The sequence below is a fragment of the Haliotis rufescens genome, unplaced genomic scaffold (assembly GCF_023055435.1).
Source record: "Haliotis rufescens isolate VD_foot unplaced genomic scaffold, xgHalRufe1.0.p SCAF_1, whole genome shotgun sequence".
Classification (NCBI taxonomy): domain Eukaryota; kingdom Metazoa; phylum Mollusca; class Gastropoda; order Lepetellida; family Haliotidae; genus Haliotis; species Haliotis rufescens.
The window spans coordinates 7150297-7168339 of record NW_025963779.1 but is presented as its reverse complement, the minus strand read 5'-3'; the positions used below and the strand labels follow the sequence as shown (position 1 = coordinate 7168339).

Here is an 18043-nt window from a genome sequence, read left to right as displayed (position 1 = left end):
ATCAGACAAGATGTCATGGCAGGAATGACATCATGAGTATGGTACTTATATCAGACAAGATGTCATGGCAGGAATGACATCATGAGTATGGTACTTATATCAGACAAGATGTCATGGCAGGAATGACATCATGAGTATGGTACTTATATCAGACAAGATGTCATGGCAGGAATGACATCATGAGTATGGTACTTATCGTATTCAACGTAATAAGCGCCCAGGGTGCTCTCAAAATTAGAAATAGGGGGAGCTTATTAGAATATTATTTTGAGTTGAAAGATCGTAAATTTCGTGGTTTATGCTAACAGCCTGAAATGTTTACATACAACAAATATATTTTTCAAGAATTTAATTGCCCATAATTAAGGGTGATATAACACACGAGTGCGTATTATACACGAATAAATAAGTCTTGTGTACATTGATCAATCGGAAGGAGTGGTGACTGGGATTGTTCACTAGCCAATATATTAGCAAATATCGCCTTGGGCGCTTATTACGTCGAATACAGTATATCAGACAAGATGTCATGGGACTATAGAATTGTAAATTTCTGTCACAAATTAGAGAACCCACCACAGATTGGAGACCATGGTGCCATTGTACAAAGGGATCTTAGCGCTAAGGTGATCGCAACTCCCCTACTTTAACTGGCCTTACGATCATGGTAGCCTTAAGGTTGTTTTGTACAACGGCACCCTGCTGTGTATGTGAGTCTATTCCATGCCCAGCTTGTGATCCTATTTGTTGTAAAGTCCTGTGTGTACTTTAGCATGTCCTGTTTCCTCCACAGCTGTGCATGGTGCTGTCGGCCTACCTGAGTAAAAGTCAGCTCATCCTTGTGACCTCGACCACGGACAACAACTACAGGTGTATCATCATGGGGCTGTTCTTGCATTACTTCTTTGTGGCACAGTTCACCTGGATCATGACGCTGGTAAGAATCTCGTTAGCTACAGGTGGGGTGTTCTTGCATACTTTCTCAGTTCCCCTGGATCATGACACTGGTAAGAATCTCGTTAGCCACAGGTGGGGTGTTCTTGCATACTTTCTCAGTTCCCCTGGATCATGACACTGGTAAGAATCTTGTTAGCTACAGGTGGGGTGTTCTTGCATACTTTCTCAGTTCACCCGGATCATGTCGCTGGTAAGAATCTTGTTAGCTACAGGTGGGGTGTTCTTGCATACTTTCTCAGTTCCCCTGGATCATGACACTGGTAAGAATCTCGTTAGCTACAGGTGGGGTGTTCTTGCATACTTTCTCAGTTCCCCTGGATCATGATGCTGGTAAGAATCTCGTTAGCTACAGGTGGGGTGTTCTTGCATACTTTCTCAGTTCCCCTGGATCATGACGCTGGTAAGAATCTCGTTAGCTACAGGTGGGGTGTTCTTGCATACTTTCTCAGTTCACCTGGATCATGTTGCTGGTAAGAATCTCGTTAGCTACAGGTGGGGTGTTCTTGCATACTTTCTCAGTTCACCCGGATCATGACACTGGTAAGAATCTCAATAGCTACAGGTGGGGTGTTCTTGCATACTTTCTCAGTTCCCCTGGCTCATGACACTGGTAAGATTCTCAATAGCTACAGGTGGGGTGTTCTTGCATACTTTCTCAGTTCCCCAGATCATGACACTGGTAAGAATCTCGTTAGCTACAGGTGTATCATGATCTGATTAACTGCAATGTCAGAATACACTATAGTGAGTGTATTTGTTTTTGTAGTAAACATCATTTGCCAACTGATTTTATTTCAGGCTGTGAACCTGTGGAAACTTCTTGTAATGAATGACGAGCATACAGAGAGGAAGTATGTGCTCTTCTTCTTCCTCGGATGGGGTAAGTTGTAGACTCCATCAGTGGCTGCACTATCAATAAACAAGAGCTGAAACAGTTTAAACTCTCAGAAAGTGAGCATCATGACAGTTTGTCACCCTGAAGTTAATCTGCTCCAGGACCCATGATTGTCTTAAGATCCAACAAATAGTTGGTATTAAGTGGTGACAGTGTGAGACTGGCTGATAGTGAGTTATCAACAGGATCCTTGCCCCTCTAAAGTGAGTCATCAACGGGGTGGATCCTTGCCCCTCTAGTGATTCATCAACGGGGTGGATCCTTGCCCCTCTATAGTGATTCATCAACGGGGTGGATCCTTGCCCCTCTATAGTGAGTCATCAACGGGGTGGATCCTTGCCCCTCTATAGTGAGTCATCAATGGTGTGGATCCTTGCCCCTCTATAGTGAGTCATCAACAGGGTGGATCCTTGCCCCTCTATAGTGAGTCATCAATGGGGTGGATCCTTGCCCCTCTGTAGTGAGTCATCAACGGGATGGATCCTTGCCCCTCTATAGTGATTCATCAACGGGGTGGATCCTTGCCCCTCTATAGTGAGTCATCAACGGAGTGGATCCTTGCCCCTCTATAGTGATTCATCAACGGGGTGGATCCTTGCCCCTCTATAGTGAGCCATCAATGGGGTGGATCCTTGCCCCTCTAGTGAGTCATCAACGGGGTGGATCCTTGCCCCTCTAGTGAGTCATCAACGGGATGGATCCTTGCCCCTCTATAGTGAGCCTTCACGGGGGTGGATCCTTGCCCCTCTATAGTGAGTCATCAATGGGGTGGATCCTTGCCCCTCTATAGTGAGTCATCAATGGGGTGGATCCTTGCCCCTCTGTAGTGAGTCATCAACGGGATGGATCCTTGCCCCTCTATAGTGAGCCTTCACGGGGGTGGATCCTTGCCCCTCTATAGTGATTCATCAACGGGGTGGATCCTTGCCCCTCTATAGTGAGCCATCAATGGGGTGGATCCTTGCCCCTCTAGTGAGCCATCATTGGGGTGGATCCTTGCCCCTCTAGTGAGTCATCAACGGGATGGATCCTTGCCCCTCTATAGTGAGCCTTCACGGGGGTGGATCCTTGCCCCTCTATAGTGATTCATCAACAGGGTGGATCCTTGCCCCTCTATAGTGAGCCATCAACGGGGTGGATCCTTACCCCTCTGTAGTGAGCCATCAATGGGGTGGATCCTTACCCCTCTATAGTGAGTCATCAGTGGAGTGGATCCTTGCCCCTCTATAGTGATTCATCAACAGGGTGGATCCTTGCCCCTCTATAGTGAGTCATCAATGGGATGGATCCTTGCCCCTCTATAGTGAGTCATCAACAGGGTGGATCCTTGCCCCTCTATAGTGAGTCATCAACAGGGTGGATCCTTGCCCCTCTATAGTGAGTCATCAACGGGATGGATCCTTGCCCCTCTATAGTGAGTCATCAACGGGGTGGATCCTTGCCCCTCTATAGTGAGTCATCAACAGGATGGATCCTTGCCCCTCTATAGTGAGTCATCAATGGGGTGGATCCTTGCCCCTCTGTAATGAGTCATCAACGGGATGGATCCTTGCCCCTCTATAGTGAGTCATCAATGGTGTGGATCCTTGCCCCTCTATAGTGAGTCATCAACAGGGTGGATCCTTGCCCCTCTATAGTGATTCATCAATGGGGTGGATCCTTGCCCCTCTGTAGTGAGTCATCAACGGGATGGATCCTTGCCCCTCTATAGTGAGCCATCAACGGGGTGGATCCTTGCCCCTCTATAGTGAGTCATCAACGGGATGGATCCTTGCCCCTCTATAGTGAGTCATCAATGGTGTGGATCCTTGCCCCTCTATAGTGAGTCATCAACAGGGTGGATCCTTGCCCCTCTAGTGAGTCATCAATGGTGTGGATCCTTGCCCCTCTGTAGTGAGTCATCAACGGGATGGATCCTTGCCCCTCTATAGTGAGCCATCAACGGGGTGGATCCTTGCCCCTCTATAGTGAGTCATCAACGGGATGGATCCTTGCCCCTCTGTAGTGAGCCTTCACGGGGATGGATCCTTGCCCCTCTATAGTGATTCATCAACGGGGTGGATCCTTGCCCCTCTATAGTGAGCCATCAACGGGGTGGATCCTTGCCCCTCTATAGTGATTCATCAACAGGGTGGATCCTTGCCCCTCTATAGTGATTCATCAACGGGGTGGATCCTTGCCCCTCTATAGTGATTCATCAACAGGGTGGATCCTTGCCCCTCTATAGTGAGTCATCAATGGGATGGATCCTTGCCCCTCTGTAGTGAGCCATCAATGGGGTGGATCCTTGCCCCTCTATAGTGAGTCATCAACGGGGGTGGATCCTTGCCCCTCTATAGTGAGTCATCAACGGGGTGGATCCTTGCCCCTCTATAGTGAGTCATCAATGGGATGGATCCTTGCCCCTCTGTAGTGAGTCATCAACAGGGTGGATCCTTGCCCCTCTATAGTGAGTCATCAACGGGGTGGATCCTTGCCCCTCTAAAGTGAGTCATCAACGGGGTGGATCCTTGCCCCTCTAAAGTGAGTCATCAACGGGGTGGATCCTTGCCCCTCTATAGTGAGCCATCAACAGGGTGGATCCTTGCCCCTCTATAGTGAGCCATCAACAGGGTGGATCCTTGCCCCTCTGTAGTGAGTCATCAATGGGGTGGATCCTTGCCCCTCTATAGTGAGTCATCAACGGAGTGGATCCTTGCCCCTCTATAGTGAGTCATCAACGGGGTGGATCCTTGCCCCTCTATAGTGAGTCATCAACGGGGCGGATCCTTACCCCTCTATAGCGAGTCATTGACGGAGTGGATCCTTGCCCCTGTTATCAACCACTTCCCTAGACTTGGATATTAACAGGATAATATGAAATGGTTGGAATATTGCCAATGGCAGCAAAAGCAAACATGAACTCATTCAATCATACTCTTGTAAAGGAAGCCAGTCATTTATTATCAGTACTGAGTCATTCTGACCTGTGAAGATCCAGGTAGAGAATAGGTCTTCAGTAACCCATGCTTTTCATAACTGGCCACTATGCTTGTTGTAAGAAGCGACTAACAGGATTGGGTGGTCAGGCTTGCTGACTTGGTTGATTCATGTAATCTAATTGTGTAGAGTGATGCTCATGATATCAATCACTGGATTATGTGGTCCAGATTCGATTATTTACAGACCGCTGCCATATAGCTAGAATATTGCTAAGTGTGGTGTCAAACAACAAACAACAAACTGGTCATACTGGGATATGTTACAAGACATAATTAACATATGCTGATGATGTGATGGTGGACATATTGAACCTTTGTGACTCATTTTTAAGAACAGTTTGTGCATAAACTCAAAATTTGAAGTCAATCTGAGTTATTGATGACTTGGAGGTGTCATTAATCCAGATTGTTATTATTGATACTTGAACACAGCGTTGATTCAGGCTGTTTTTGTTTCAGGGCTGCCCTTGTTGGTAGTAGGAATTTTCTATGCAGTGGTGTTCAACCTGTATAAGTATGTGTACACATTGCCTGTGGACTTCATATACGGAGATGTTAACAATAACAGTGAAATGTGAGTAACAGTTTGTGTAATACTTTATGGTTCCGTTATTTAATAGTGAGGCTATGTTGAAGTGTATATTAACTAAATAGTGTAGCTCTTTCTGAAGTAAAGTGTTGTATAGTCATGTGTTTTCACAGTAAAGGGCAATATAGGCATAATCGGATGGAATGACTCAACTGTATTGGTGATTTTACAGGTGCTTCATCACCAATCCGTATGCTGCGCTGGGTGGAGTCATTGTGCCAGTACTGATCATCCTTCTCGTGGTGTGCGTGGTCTTCATCAAGGCCTACCAGATGTCTGGGCAGTGGGAGTCCTATGATGACATCTACAGGGGCAGATACAACAGGATGGGTGAGTCCTTGAGGGCGTTACAACAGGCTGGGTCCTGGAGGGCGTTACAACAGGCTGGGTCCTAGAGGGTGTTACAACAGGCTGGGTCCTAGAGGGGTACAGATAAGTGAGTCCTAGAGGGCGTTACAACAGACTGGGTCCTAGAGGGCGTTACAACAGGCTGGGTCCTAGAGGGGTAGGGATGGGTGAGTCCTGGAAGGCGTTACAACAGGCTGGGTCCTAGAGGGTGTTACAACAGGCTGGGTCCTGGAGGGTGTTACAACAGGCTGGGTCCAAGAGGGGTACAGATAGGTGAGTCCTAGAGGGCGTTACAACAGACCGGGTCCTAGAGGGCGTTACAACAGACTGGGTCCTAGAAGGGTACAGATGGGTGAGTCCTGGAAGGCGTTACAACAGGCTGGGTCCTAGAGGGGTACAGATAGGTGAGTCCTAGAGGGCGTTACAACAGGCAGGGTCCTAGAGGGCGTTACAACAGACTGGGTCCTAGAGGGGTACAGATAGGTGAGTCCTGGAGGGCGTTACAACAGACTGGGTCCTAGAGGGTGTTACAACAGACTGGGTCCTATAGGGCGTTACATCAGGCTGGGTGTTGGAGGAGATTACAGAAAGTGATTCTTTAGAAGGGGGTACAGTTGGGTGGGCCCAAGATGGGATTACATACATGCACTAGTGTGTGTGACTAACATTCCTGTGTTTGCTTGCAGAGATCAAGCTGATGCTGCTGGTGTGGGGCTTGCTGGCGTTTGCCTGGTTGTGGGCTGGGCTACACATGGTGTACGGCCAGCTGTGGCTCATTGTCCTGTTCTGTGTGTTTATTGTCATATTGGTGAGGCAATATTTTTTAAATTTCATTTAAAAAAAATAAAACTGAAAAGCAATTGCTTTATCCAGCCAAATACAAACCTAATGTGCATGTAACGTAATCAACGAGATGTGCTTTAAAAACATGGCACTTGTATGACACATGGTTCTTGTAGAAATAGCAAAAGAGTCTAAAATATCTGGCTTATTTCAAGATCAAATAAACTGGATGTATGTTAAAGGAAGTAAATATGAACTAATATTTACGTTAAACTGAAACTAATTTCTGGATTTTCAAGAAACATTTAAATGGGTCAACTTTCATTATTTACTAGAATATTACCTTGTTGTGCTATGACTACAGTCTGTGATTCGGGGACCCATGTGGCCAAGTCATCTAAGGCGCTGCAATGCATCCCTTGGGGATGCTGGAAACCTATGATTGTGTTCGACTCTAGGTTCACCGCAATTATGTTTCTAGGTCTCTCAGCACCAAACCTGTGCTCATGGTTTTCGCCGAAGTGGTAAACTCTGAGACCTACATCACTTTCTTTCTACATTAAATTGACTTGAATACAACTGGAATACTGTTCATGCAGCGTTAAACCCAACTCACTCACTCACTCACTTACTCACTATGATTCATCTGCCTCTAGGGTTTGTTCGCCTTCATCGTCTATGGAATCCTCCGCAACCCCTGCATGCCCTACTACAGCACACACAAGGCCAGCTATGCCGTCAGCATCAATGACTTCGACTCCATCCATCCATCAGCTGTACCACACTACCACTATCAGCCTTCACCAGGGCCAGCCAGCTTCAAGGGCTCAAGGGCCTCCCTTCTACATGAGGTAGGTTGTGTTTGGGTTATCTCCCTTCTACATGAGGTAGGTTGTGGTAGGGTTATCTCCCTTCTACATGAGGTAGGCAAGCTCCTTCCCAGCGCGTGACCCATTCATTTCACTCTCGGTAACATCGCTGCCACCAGTGTGGGCGCGGCCATTACAAGAATCTTGAAATTTGCCCTCTAACCCCAAATGTAGTAACGTTTATACTTTTGCTTATGTCTTTGGGAATGCCATCATATTTCAATTTGAAAAGGTTTACGACTGACCATGTTTTCCAGATGAATTTACTTTGTTGTTTAAATAATCAGATTGGTTCGAGATTGCAGACTAACGGAAAACCAACCAACTTCTCCCTTACATTCTTACTATATCAATAACACGATAGTTTTAATGAAACAGAAATTCAAATTAACAAACGAAGAAAGTAATTTAGCAGCTATAAGTGTATTCGGCGTCACGACAGTCGTCACTTGTTTGTAAACAAAACGGTCATTCGGTTGCGAGTTCAACTCCAAGCATGGTTGTGGCCACCTATTCACAGTGGGGAGTTTTGACTGGTGGCAACGATAGTATAGAGAGCTCCGGGAACGTACTATCGCTGTGAGGAGCTTGTGAGGTAGGTTGTGGTAGGGTTATCTCCCTTCTACATGAGGTAGGTTGTGGTAGGGTTATCTCCCTTCTACATGAGGTAGGTTGTGGTAGGGTTATCTCCCTTCTACATGAGGTAGGTTGTGGTAGGGTTATCTCCCTTCTACATGAGGTAGGTTGTGGTAGGGTTATCTCCCTTCTACATGAGGTAGGTTGTAGTAGGGTTACATGAGGTAGGTTGTGGTAGGGTTATCTCTCTTCTACAGGAGGTAGGTGGCAGTCGGGTTATCTCCCTTTTAAATGTGGTAGGCAAGCTCCTTCCCAGCGCGTGACACCTTCGTTACACTCTCGGTAACATCGCTGCCACCAGTGTGGGCGCGGCCATTACAAGAATCTTGAAATTTGCCCTCTAACCCCATTTTAGTAACGTTTATACTTTTGTTTATGTCTTTGAGAATGCCATCATATTTCATTTTGAAAAGGTTTAAGACTGACCATGTTTTCCAGATGAATTTACTTTGTTGTTTTAATCAGATTGGTTCGAGATTGCAGACTAACAGAAAATCAACCAATTTCTCCCTTACATTCTTACTATATCAATTAAAGATGATAGTTTTAATGAAATAGAAATTCAAATTCACAAACAAAGAAAGTAATTTATCAGCGGTAAGTGTATTAGGTGTCACGACAGTCGTCACTTGTTTGTAAACATAACGGTCATTCGGTTGCAAGTTCAACTCCAAGCATGGTTGTGGCCACCTATTCACAGTGGGGAGTTTTGACTGGTGGCAGCGATAGTATAGAAGGCTCCGCGAACGGGCTATCGCTGTGAGGAGCTTGTGAGGTAGGTGGTGGTAGGGTTATCTCCCTTCTACATGAGGTAGGCAAACTCCCCACAGTGATATCCTGTTCGCGGTGCTCTCTGTACTATCGCTGCCACTATCAAAGCTCCACAATGTGATAGGTGGCTACAGCAATGCTTGGAGTTGAACTCGCAGCTGACTGACTATTATGTTAAGTGATGACTGCCATGACTCTTAATACATGTACTCTTACCCCTGCTTAATTATTTTCTTTCTTTGTCACTTTGAATTTCTGTTTTATTACAACTATAATGTAATTGATATAGTAAGAATGTAAGGGGGAAGTTGGTTGATTTTCCGTTCGTCTACAATCTCGAACCAATTTGATCAAACAAACAAAACGGTAAATTCATCTGGGAAATATGGGCAGTCGTACACCTTTTCAAAATTCACTATGATTGCATTCACATAAACAAAAACATAAACATTACTACAGTTGTCACTTGTTTGTAAACATAATGGTCATTTGGTTGCAAGTTCAACTCCAAGCATGGCTGTGGTCATCTATCACTGTAAGGGAGTTTTGACTGGTGGCAGCGATAATTTCGATAATTGTGTGAGGTAGGTGGGAGTAGGGTCACCTCCCTTCTACATGAGGTAAGCAAGCTCCTCACAGTGATAGCCCATTCATGGGGCCCTCTATACTATCGCTGCCACCAGCCAAAACTCCTCACTGTGATTGGAGGCCACAACCATGCTTGAATTTGCAACCAACTGACCATTATGTTTACAAACAAGTGACAGTGAATACTCTTCCTCCTGCTAAATCATTTTCTGGGATACCTAATAACATGTGGATACAAACTTCCTCTGAATAAGAAACTCCCCTCAGATACAAAACATGTTTTGGGAATGACTTTACAGCAGCCATTTTGGATCCCTTCAGACTGGCAGTTAGTAACGACATGTACAAGTGCATGATGTTTATTATGGGTTTGCTGGTAAATACAAGTGTGTATCAAGAATCTGTCTCTGTCTATTTTAACAACACCAATGCCAGTTTAACATGGATAGGCCACTCAGACAGAGTACACTGACTCCGAGCTGACCAGTTCTTGTTTTGTCCCCCTAATGCTGAGCGCCAGGCAGGGAAACAACAAGTATCACCCCATGCCGTCTTGGTTCTCTGTTTTCCAAACAGTATAAACATAAGACAGCATGTGATTGAATGATGGAGACTACATGTACTTGTAAAACTCAAAATGATTTAGCTGAACTAAGCTCACTTTATACATATTCCATCATGTACCAAACACTATTTCAGGCATGGGAGCGTGATTCCATTGGTCCACGAAGTCAGATGACTGTGAAGAGAGCTCTTCCATCTCAAGTTTACATCAACCCTCCTGTGTCCATCATCAGCGGCCCATCTCACAGCGACATGGAAGATCGCGACTTTGACGAGTTGTTATATGCTTTGAAAGCAGGGGGGAGTTTTGCCCCTAGTGAGGTGTCACATGGTGCAGACAATTTGTCTATTCAATCAGACAGACTTGAGCGGTATGAAACAAAAAGAATAGATATTGCAGACACCCATTTATAAATGTTGTTATTATGCATTTTGTACTTATTCACAAATTAGCATTAACAGAGCTTCATGTTGTGCTTAAAACATGTCCCGGTTTGTATGAACAAGGAACATATCTTGTCACAAGGCATTGATTTTCTTAAATACATAGTTTACAGACGTGCTGAAGAAAAATAATAAAATGAACATTTTGAAAAAATATAACAACTTTCCTGCTGAGAAAAGGGACCTTATGGGTGCTAGGATACAATTGTGCTGTGATGTCATAGAGAGTGAGTGAGTATGGTTTTTACGCCGCTTTTAGCAATATTCCAGCAATATCACGATGGGGGACACCAGAAATGGGCTTCACACATTGTACCCATGTCAGGAATCGAACCAGGGTCTTCGGCGTGACGAGAGAATGCTTTAACCACTAGGTTACCCGACCCCCCGATGTCATAAAGAGGGACGTTTGACTTCAACTTAATTTCGTAAAGAATTGCTATGTGTGCAGACTTACAAAAGCATCTTATTTTTCTCTCATTAGTTTGTAACGTAATAAAAAACATTATTTCAAAACAATGTCAGCATACATGTCTACATTCAATTAATCATAAATAAACTTGCAGTTATTGCATAAACAGTTATAAGTATGATAAGTCTGAAAATGGGATAAAATATTTGATGCCATGTATCTCTGTAATAAATATTAATTAAAGCTTATGAATTGTATTTTTATGGGCCTAAGATGCTGTAGTTTTTAAATATGTTAAGAAGTCAAAATGTGATTTTTTACCAATAAGGTCCCTCAGCTCATGGTTGGTCACTGACTGTTAACTTGATCAAAACATAGTCGGCACAAAACATCCTTTTCCAATTTGCTTTTTCTTCATTCTTATTTTGACGGCTCTATGTTGTTTTTGAATCTGTAAACCAAATTGTCAAGAAAGGCCTCAATATTAAATGTTTGCACATCATGTATATTGTTATTTGGTACATATATTTTTGAAATGTCAGAAGTGTTATTTTTCCAGACTGTAGAAATATTCCCTGTAGTACACGTTTCTTGCACATAAGGGGAGATAAGTCATTTCAGGCCACATTCATGTTGAATTATGTCTCCAAATATTTACTTTGAAATTCCTTAAATTGGTGAAAAGTTAACTTGTAACCTGGTGTCATTGTGAGGTGATGTGAACGAGGGGTTTAATGTCGTGTCCAAGATTATAGCACCAACAGTGACGTGTGTGTGTGGCTGTGTGTGTGGCTGTGTGTGTGGCTACGGATGCTTGTACTAGTCTGGACTAATGCCGATTTTATAGTGCTGGCCCTCTGAGATACCATGCCTTAGTCTGACATGAACACCCCACTGAGACACAGAATACTGACTCATGGTTTTAGCCCCCTAATGCCACACAGGGTAACAAGGAGAAAATCTTTTTTACATCTTTTGGTATGACTAGGCAGGGGATCGGACCCCTGACTTTCCACTCTCCAGGCAGACACTTTACCACAAGAACACTGGTGTAATTGTGATACTTCCTGATTTACTGTTAGGTCATGCTAACCAGTTTATTAATGTATTGTCTTATGTTACCTGGTTTAATCATGTACCGTGTTACCTGGTTTAATGATGTTCCATGTTACCTGGTTAAATGAGTGTGGCGTTATAACAAACAAAATAATGTTACCTAGTTTAATAATGTAACCTCGTTTAATGTTACCCTGTTCAATGATGATTCATGTTACCTGGTTTAATGTTCCATGTTTTAATGTTGTACCATGTTACCTGACTTAACGATGTACCATGTTACCTGGTTTAATGTTACCTGTTTTAATGATGTTCCATGTTACCTGGTTTAATGATGAAAGGTGTCATGTTATCCTTTTTTATGTATTGTCATGTTACTTTGCGTCACTGAAGAGATTGTATCTCACTTCAACATGCATTATATGGTGATGTTTCCTTGTTGCTATAGTTATGGATGTAGCCATCATTTATACTGTACATTAACATTGCATTTGTCACTGCACTGAGGCTACCAAGTCCCTTCATGTCTAGATTCTGTAGTTACAGGACCCAAACTACATGTTGATGGTGTTTCAACTGTGAATTGGTCAGTCAACCTGGCATGGGGGACCATCAGAGAAAACCATCTCTCCGACATATGCTTGCTGTGGGGATACTTCGATAGAGCAGGTCCCCAGTACCCAATGCTTGTCAGAAGAGACAACAAAAACTTGCTGTGGGGATACTTCGATAGAGCAGGTCCCCAGTACCCAATGCTTGTCAGAAGAGACAACAAAAACTTGCTGTGGGGATACTTCGATAGAGAAGGTCCCCAGTACCCAATGCTTGTCAGAAGAGACAACAAAAACTTGCTGTGGGGATACTTCGATAGAGAAGGTCCCCAGTACCCAATGCTTGTCAGAAGAGACAACAAAAGTGTATAATGTGGGCAGTAGCTGATTATGTCTCATCATTCCTCATGCAACCACTGGTCAGTCAGGACTAGACTTCACAGCTCATTGTTGTGTGAAAAAACAACCTTGTTTAATTATTTAACTGTATGTATTGCATTATCATATCTCCATAGAGAGTACTTATTCTTACACATGATCAGCCATTAAGATATAAGCTATAAGATAGCTCACCCATGTAAACTTTGTATATGTTGGCTTGGAGCCGGGGTTGACTTTTCTGGAGTCAGAATGTTTGATTTGGGAGCTCAGCTCAGTTGTACATAGCCATTAACATTGCAAGTCAACTCATGAAATCACTATTGTTCAAGACATCACATGGATTTCACATTTGGAAAACAAATTCATTCCAGTAGCACTGACATTCTCTATTGCATGTCCGTCATTGAAAGACATCAAAGAAAGATATCATGAGATTCTAATTATCACCACTGTCATAGCAATGCAGATACATTGTTTTTATATGGAATCGAAGTCAAAGGCATATCTCTAATAGTCTTTTTCCTTAGTTTAGTCCCTTAACACGCATTACCACACAAATACCTTCAAACATAAATACTTCACCATTAGTCGTACAATTAGTCATGTAAAAAGAACTTGCAGTTTTTGTTTACTTTGCCTGAAAACTTTAGAAGCAAGGTTGACAAAATATATGCTACTCACTGAATAATTTCTTGTACATTAGAATAAGGGACCCTTAAAGGTACCAATGAAACAGACCGTTCACTATGACTATGCAAAATATGTGTACATACTTGTTTCCTTTGAATATTTCATACCTCATTCAAATCACTTCTGCATTTTTCGCAAAAAATAAAGCAGGTTATCTGTACATTGTGAGACTTTCTTCATATGCTGTAGGTGGAAAATCACTGATCTTGGCGCAGGAGTCAAGTAAAATGAGTGGAAATAACGTGTACAATTTGTCCAAACTGCAGCATTGTTCAGGCTATTGACCATGAGTGTGCCGCCCAAGACTGGACTATATGACAAGGCTGGAGACTAAAACAAAGCATAAATCAGCATCCATTCGCTCTTCATCAGCTGCCACCAACATGTACTTGAGACTGACAACAAAACACTGTCTATTTTACCTATGGTTTTATTAACATCTGGTGTAGTTGCACTCCACTTTGAATCATGATGGTTCTATATAGGACTCTAGTATGAAAAGAGGAGAAAGTAAATGCAAATGGTTTGATATGACCTTGATAAATGACAACAGGTGTGCACAGAAGACTGAAATCACGGACGATCATAGAGGATCAACTAAAGACACAAATAATGTCATCTTTACAAGAGTATCACATGTGATGCGCTTTGTTCATTTGCTTCATGCGCTTTTCATTCTAAAAATAAGATTTCATGGATAATTGTATGTGCCTTTGCTAGAACAAAACTGAAAGCATTTGGCAAAAATAAATGGTTTAGCTGCTTCTGAACACAATTTGGTAAAAGTTTAAAATGATAATTGTATGTATATAATGTACAATACATATATATCTACAAAATGTAATGTACAATACATATTTATCTACAAAACAACCAATGGTATGACAGGATGTGAATGTGAAATATACACACATCCTCCAGGGATGAATAGGTTATGTAAGTACAGGTCAAGTAGAAAGTCAAACTGGCTGACCCACCATCCGATAAGTCAGGTCCCCTCCTTGTCAGGAAAATACTGCAGGGATAGTTTTATATATACACAAAATATAGCTACACATATACAGCTGAGTATTTGATACTCTATCATGACACAAATGATTTTATCCATTTTGAATTTGATTCTTTACCCTCCAAGAACTTAAATAAGCTGCAGCATATTTTCCTGCGGCGGCATATGTACAAAGCTTGCACAAGCGTCATCAGTATGTTCTCAGCACAACTGCTTTCTTCAGCAAGTGAAGTCACAACTATATTAGAATAAATCCATATATATACAACAAAGAGGGATGCATGTTTTCGAACACTTCCCATTGCATAGAATAAGATTATTGCTCTCACTCTCGCATACAACCATTACACTTGTACTCACTCACTCTTCTGTACAATAACTTTGTCACATTATCACACTGAACACAACAAACAAGTTTAAGACCATGTAACCAATTGAAATTGATGCCATTAAAAATCTATCATAAATTACAGAATGTGACCATAATTCATAAGGAATCCAAGAAAAGCTAAAGGCAAAATCTGGTATCATTTACACATTAAAATGGTATGCTTTTCAAAAGGACATTAGCTCTTAACTCATTTGATTTCATGGTCTTTAAATACTGCAGGACATGATTGTTTGGGCCAATTGTCGGCTGGGGATGTGCCTTCCCGGGCGTCCCAGCAGTGCATGCAGTAAATACATGACAGACATCTACTACAGAGAAATGGACTTCATAGGCAGCACAGATCTCTTCTACACAGAAACAAGATGCTGCCCCTCCCTTGCATGTGAACACTACTGCTGTCTCTCAAACTTAATACACAGGTGCTGTGACAGGAAATATACAAAATGCTCAATTAGGTTTTGACAGTTCCAACATGAAAATATATGTGATTGCAGCGTGAATTGAGAATGAATGCCTAGCAGGAAGGGGCATGATCGGTACATCAGATAACTGCAGATTTCATCTGTTTCTGTTATCAATGTCTAACTAATAAAAATGTCACATGCAAAATATTCTTGCTGCCCTATTTGTTTCATTTTTGACGAGAAAACTTGCTTGACTAGCTTTTATGCAGCCATATTGCAAGAGTGGCTATTTCATATGTGAAACAGCCACCATATTATGTCTGAAAGGAGCCCATGAATAGCCCAAGATTGCCAGCACCATATCATTAAGAGAATCATATTCCTACATTGTCCCTTCTCTCAGCCTAGACTTCCTTCTAAATACTGTAGATGGGTAGTTCATAACTGGAAGCACCAACCTATTTGATTACTTTAGGGAAGTTTGTTTCTGGATTTCCATGTTATCACACTACAGTAATGTTAAGTATAAGTGCATCTGAACAGATTGAACACATTAGCCACTTTCCACGGTAACAATAAATAAAGGTGGGAATTGTTCAATTTACTAACTAATAAGAAAAGCCATCACAATTTATCTTTGTTACATATATTAATGTTTTAAAAGGCTGTTGTGAAGTCGGCAAAATTGGCACCAAAATGCCTGTGAGAATTATCTTAACACAGAATACCTTACATTCACAGAATAACAAAGGACTGATACATAATATCAAACGAATATGCAATATAGTCAGTTTTTTTGCTCCATTAAAGTACATCTATCAGTTAGGTAAGGCAAAAGTAACAGTATCAGATTTTATCCTCACAAAACAAACATGACTGCATCAAAAGTTGCATCTTAAACATAACAACTGTTCCACCTTGATAGTTCCTTGAACAAAAATAAACAAAGTCAACTTGTATTTGTTTCATATTTCTGAAGATTTCATAGCAATTTCATTGAACGTCCTCTACAACAATTCCTCTAAACATTAACAACTTGTTCACAACTAGCTAGAGCCTGAGGGCTCATCAAGTTAAAATCATGGCACTTAAGTAGGGCTTCATGTCCACAGAATATAACACGTAACAAATCTCAATTTGTTCATCAACAAATAAATAGCTACATCCTCACCAGAACTGAAATGCCCACATTCAGTTTCAAATCAAATGAGGCACAATAACTACCACGTGTGATCACACTAACCATAGCCAGACACCTGTTCCTGAATCAAGTTTGATGAGTGGGACTGAGAATGCGCAGAGAGTCTGAATGAACGAGTGGGGGCGCAAACATGAAAGCAATTTCTAGAACTTTAATGCTATTTCATGATGTAATCGTATCATTCAAAAGCTACCCTTTCATATCCAAAGAAACATACACAAAACCAATTGTTTTGTTCTTAAAATAAGTTTATTATGCATTCCTTGAGGACCTTCCATTGAAAATAGTTCTTGTTGCTTTGAAATGTATTTTATGAACAAACCAGCTTTCCGAACCACATCAAAGCAATGAGCCGTGTACTTCCCTGGACAGATAAAAAATTCACTTTCTCTATAACAGCACGCCATGCAATGAAACTAAAAACTGAATGAAAATGGTTGTGTGTGGGTGAATTTCTTCAACCAGGTTTTGTCTAACTTCATAGCTGCCACATTTTAACTTGAAATATTGTTAGTGATGTTCAATCTCAACAAACATGATCAAACCTCTACTTCTAGGTGGGTGTCTGGCCTTACAAGCATGTTCACACTTGAAAAGGATCTCCATATCCTGCTTGTCTGATTACAAAGACTTTGGTAAAAGTTGCAAATGGCAAACACTTGCGTCTGTTTGGTATACACGCTAGCCCTATTGACAAGGATTTGTCTTCACAAACATTCTGAACACAGTGAACTCTTGTTGCATTTGATGCACAAGTTGCATGAACACTGAAACTATCACTGTCAATAAATAAGAACACATACTGAAATTGTAGAAATCAGTTACAAAGTCTCTAGAAGCCTCGATTTCAAATGTAAGAGTATGAAAAACACAAGAAGTCATTTTTTCATATAGGTACACTTCAAACCTGGCATATGCCACTCCTTCAATCTCTTATCAGAAGTGTGTCTGTGTTTTTTTCCTTGGTCTCTTCCCAGATCCTTCCTCCAACAGGTATGTCACGTCAATCTTTTGTTTACCAGGAATGTTGCCCAGCATTTTCATCAAGATTTTGTTCAGGCGTTCCTTTTTCTCCTTTTTCTGAAAACAAATGAACATGTTATCTCAAAGACAGCAGACATATTCTGTATCATTACAACAAGCTATGAATTAAATTGTCTGATAGGCATATCTTAGAAGCTGACAGGTGACAAGCAATGCTTGACAACGGTATAAGCATCTATACTGAAATGTCACCTATACAGTAAATAAAGAAGTTGTTATCCATAAATTGTGTGTACTTTATAGAAAATAAATTACCACATATATTGTAGTTTAAAGAGTGAGGGAATACGAATGGGGAATAATGACAAAACATGAAAACAAAGTTATACATGTTGGGCATTAAATATTATTAGCTGTTAACTTTCCCAAATTACAAACAGTAATCGTGGTGGGGACAATCCAGCCATGTGATTTAAAAAATCAGCTGATAATATTATCATGTAAGTTCTATTTGACTACAGCAACTTCTGATAATGTGA

The 18043-nt window shown here is 41.8% G+C and overlaps 2 protein-coding genes and 1 long non-coding RNA gene across 6 annotated transcripts in view; 2 read left to right on the top strand and 1 right to left on the bottom strand.

Moving 5' to 3' along the window:
• The window catches only part of LOC124136725 (adhesion G-protein coupled receptor V1-like), a 168052-nt gene extending 157389 nt beyond the window's left edge, over positions 1–10663 (top strand). For all 4 annotated transcript variants that reach the window (XM_048401180.1, XM_048401247.1, XM_048401155.1 and 1 more), the window contains 7 exons: positions 794–937; positions 1756–1837; positions 5293–5407; positions 5595–5752; positions 6457–6578; positions 7210–7404; positions 10117–10663. In XM_048401180.1, the coding sequence (XP_048257137.1) occupies positions 794–937; positions 1756–1837; positions 5293–5407; positions 5595–5752; positions 6457–6578; positions 7210–7404; positions 10117–10395 (1095 nt within the window). In that variant the 3' untranslated portion in view covers positions 10396–10663. The remainder of the gene's footprint in view (positions 1–793; positions 938–1755; positions 1838–5292; positions 5408–5594; positions 5753–6456; positions 6579–7209; positions 7405–10116) is intronic.
• A 39-nt stretch (positions 10664–10702) lies between these two features.
• LOC125382901 lies at positions 10703–14248 on the top strand. The gene is made up of 2 exons (XR_007222565.1): positions 10703–12562; positions 12632–14248. It is a non-coding gene; the product is annotated as an uncharacterized LOC125382901 (long non-coding RNA).
• The window catches only part of LOC124136680 (histone-lysine N-methyltransferase ASH1L-like), a 47547-nt gene continuing 43433 nt past the window's right edge, over positions 13930–18043 (bottom strand). The window contains exon 25 of the mRNA XM_046502664.2: positions 13930–17600. Coding sequence (XP_046358620.1) covers positions 17457–17600 — 144 coding nt within the window. The 3' untranslated portion in view covers positions 13930–17456. The remainder of the gene's footprint in view (positions 17601–18043) is intronic.